General features: G+C 42.2%; 1 protein-coding gene across 2 annotated transcripts in view; it reads left to right on the top strand.

The window, feature by feature from the left end:
* The first annotated feature begins 325 nt into the window (after nt 1-325).
* Nucleotides 326-2,788, top strand: part of LOC117553248 (aminopeptidase N-like) — a 33,249-nt gene continuing 30,786 nt past the window's right edge. Inside the window, exons 1-3 of one of the 2 annotated variants that reach the window (XM_034227107.1) lie at nt 326-641; nt 1,752-2,043; nt 2,343-2,485. In XM_034227107.1, coding sequence (XP_034082998.1) covers nt 341-641; nt 1,752-2,043; nt 2,343-2,485 — 736 coding nt within the window. In that variant the 5' untranslated portion in view covers nt 326-340. The remainder of the gene's footprint in view (nt 642-1,751; nt 2,044-2,342; nt 2,486-2,788) is intronic. The other variant, XM_034227108.1, reaches the window with a different exon arrangement.

The following is a 2,788-nucleotide window of genomic DNA, read 5'->3' as shown; positions in this document are numbered from 1 at the left end:
CTGAACATCTCAGTGTGCTTTTTGGATGCAATGGCAGAGCTTCCTCAAAACTGAATATTTTTAGAAAACTAGAACTTCCTCTGATGAACTTTTCCAAACCTTGGTTTTATTTCATGTTCAAAAAGTTATTATAGTAATTATTGCAAAAAAATTGTAGTTTTCAGTGTGAAGACTCCTGACGGAGCCAGCGCTTCACCAGGTGAGGTCGGCATTTACAATGGCACTGTTAATGTATCACCTGATGGACGAATGGGAGGGGAGATGCTTGGCCACATAAAGACGTGGACCTTCCAGCCTCCATGCACTATCTGACTGTGGGGCTCCAACACAGGCACACAACATGGGGAAAGGTTTCTTTCTAAGTAAACCTCTTGGGGTAGGGTGTATGATCCTCGGGACAGGAGCAGTGGCCACCATCATAGCTCTGTCTGTTGTCTACTCACAAGAAAAGGCAAAGAATGATAATCAGGTCTTGCCAACGGATGGAGGAACAACAACTAAACCCCCTGCCACGACTGCTGCCCCGTCCAATGAGCCTTGGGACAAGTATCGGCTGCCCAAGAGCCTGTTGCCGCAGCAGTACAACGTCACCCTGTGGCCACGGCTGCGGCCTGACCCCACTGGACTCTACATCTTCACTGGTGAGGCTCTCTGCAGCACATGACACACAATGCCTTTTACTATTTAAGAATTTGGTCTGTAAATTGTTTGATAATTCTACGCTTTAAGGTCTTTAAGATAACAAAACATTTATATTGGGGGATCATTTTAGAAAATTAAAACATATTTAAATAATCAATCATTTTAAATAGGGGTGTCCAAAAATGTTTCACTCAGGGCCACAAACAGAAAAAAATTCAAAAACGAAATTATTCAAATGTAGGTTAATTATTTTTGATAATTGAAAATGCATTAAGAAAAAAAATAACCTACATCACAGCTCTCCATTAACAGTTTCATTTATTTTCTCGCAAAAAGTGTTGCAGCTCGTCCCTTAAAACAGAAGCCTCGGAGTGATTATAATAAGGGGAGATATGAAGGGTATATTTCAAGCTGGTTACGTCAATAAGTTATTGGGCTTTTTTTTTTCACAAAGTGTCAGAAAACAAAACCCTCTCTCTTTTCCTCCGTACCCACATCTCTAAAAACGGGAGAACAACGGAGCTGATCCAGATCTGCGTCCGATATGACGTAATATCGGAAATGTGGGCTGGCTTTACGTTCACGGCCCTATCAGAAACGTCAGTGTATCGGAAACAATGCACGACGTGTTTTGGACGTAATATGGTCTGTGTCTGTGCAAGCATCGCTAACACTCAGAGCTAACCTGTACTGGAGAGAGTGTGTGTAAAAAAGCAGGAAATAAAAAGGAACTCACCTTGTGGTAAACCCGCAAGAGAAAAAGAGTTTGAGCTCCATACTGTTTCAGAAATAATCCCTGATGTGGTTTGGAACATGATGGCATTTAATCACGGCAGCATTTAGCTGTATCTCGTAGAATTCTGAGCAGGCATTAGATCCCCCTCCTCTTTTTTTTCTTTCTTCAAGCTAAGGACCCCGAACCTGCAGTTCTCTAACAGGGCTGAAACAGAGCGATATGAGGGATGTCTAAAATGCATGATCTGTTTGGTATTTTTGAGCAAAACACATCATGGACATGTTTTTTATATATTGTTATATATCTGAGACCCATAATATATGCCTAAAAATGGCATAATATGGGACCTTTAAATTACTTCATGTTGTTTCAGGTGAGACCACAGTGGAGTTCAAATGCGTTGAGGACACAGACCTGATTCTTATCCACTCCAATAAGCTGAACTACACCGACTCAGCGAGCCTCACCTCAGTCGACAGCGGGGTCAAAGCCCCCTCCATCAAGTCTTCCTTCCTCCAGAGTGAGACTCAGTACCTGGTCCTTCAGCTCGATGGTAAACTGGTTAAGGACCACATGTACCAACTCTACACTAAATTTACCGGAGAGCTGGCTGACGACCTGGGGGGCTTCTACAGGAGCGAGTACTACGAGGACGGAGTGAAAAAGTACGTCTATGGAGTGTCAGATGACGTGCTTTGAGACAATACCTAGCTAAAGTTTGGAACATTAAAACAAGCCTGCAATGACAAACCTTCAATGTTACTAAAACGTTTTCATGCAATACATTTGTTTGCCTTACACACACGTAAAAAAACTGAACCGTTGACTTTAATTAAATGTATTATGTCAACAGATTTCACATACTGTATTAGGTTAGTTGAAAGAAATAATATTAAGTTTAAATTAAAATGTTAGGTTCAACTTAATACTATTGCTAATAACTAACCTAATCATTTGTCGGCAGGGTTGTTGCCACAACTCAGATGCAGCCCACAGACGCCAGGAAGGCTTTCCCCTGTTTTGACGAGCCAGCCATGAAAGCTGTGTTCCACATCACGCTGATCCACGACATCGGAACAGTCGCCTTGTCTAATGGCGAGCAAAAAGGTAAGTTGCTCTTCACTGAGAATAAGATTTTCACAAAAATACAGTGGAATATATGAGGAGGACACTACTGGTCGAACAAGTCAATGTTTAGTGTGATATAAAGCTCCTTCCATCACATGGTTTGGATCTACTCAACTTGACTCAGCCCGCCTCAGAGTTTCATTTCCCACGGATGAAAGTGAAGGCGGGATGATCAGCTGTTAGCTGGAAACCATGTAGTTTTACATCAGGTTCTCTGAAGGTCACCCACCTTGCGCTCACTGTTGCCAGTAGCTTGCTACTTAAAGGAATGCTGGGTTTGTG

The sequence above is a fragment of the Gymnodraco acuticeps genome, unplaced genomic scaffold (assembly GCF_902827175.1).
Source record: "Gymnodraco acuticeps unplaced genomic scaffold, fGymAcu1.1, whole genome shotgun sequence".
NCBI classification, from domain to species: domain Eukaryota; kingdom Metazoa; phylum Chordata; class Actinopteri; order Perciformes; family Bathydraconidae; genus Gymnodraco; species Gymnodraco acuticeps.
The sequence above is the reverse complement of the archived record's forward strand: the minus strand, read 5'-3'. Positions and strand labels throughout refer to the sequence as shown.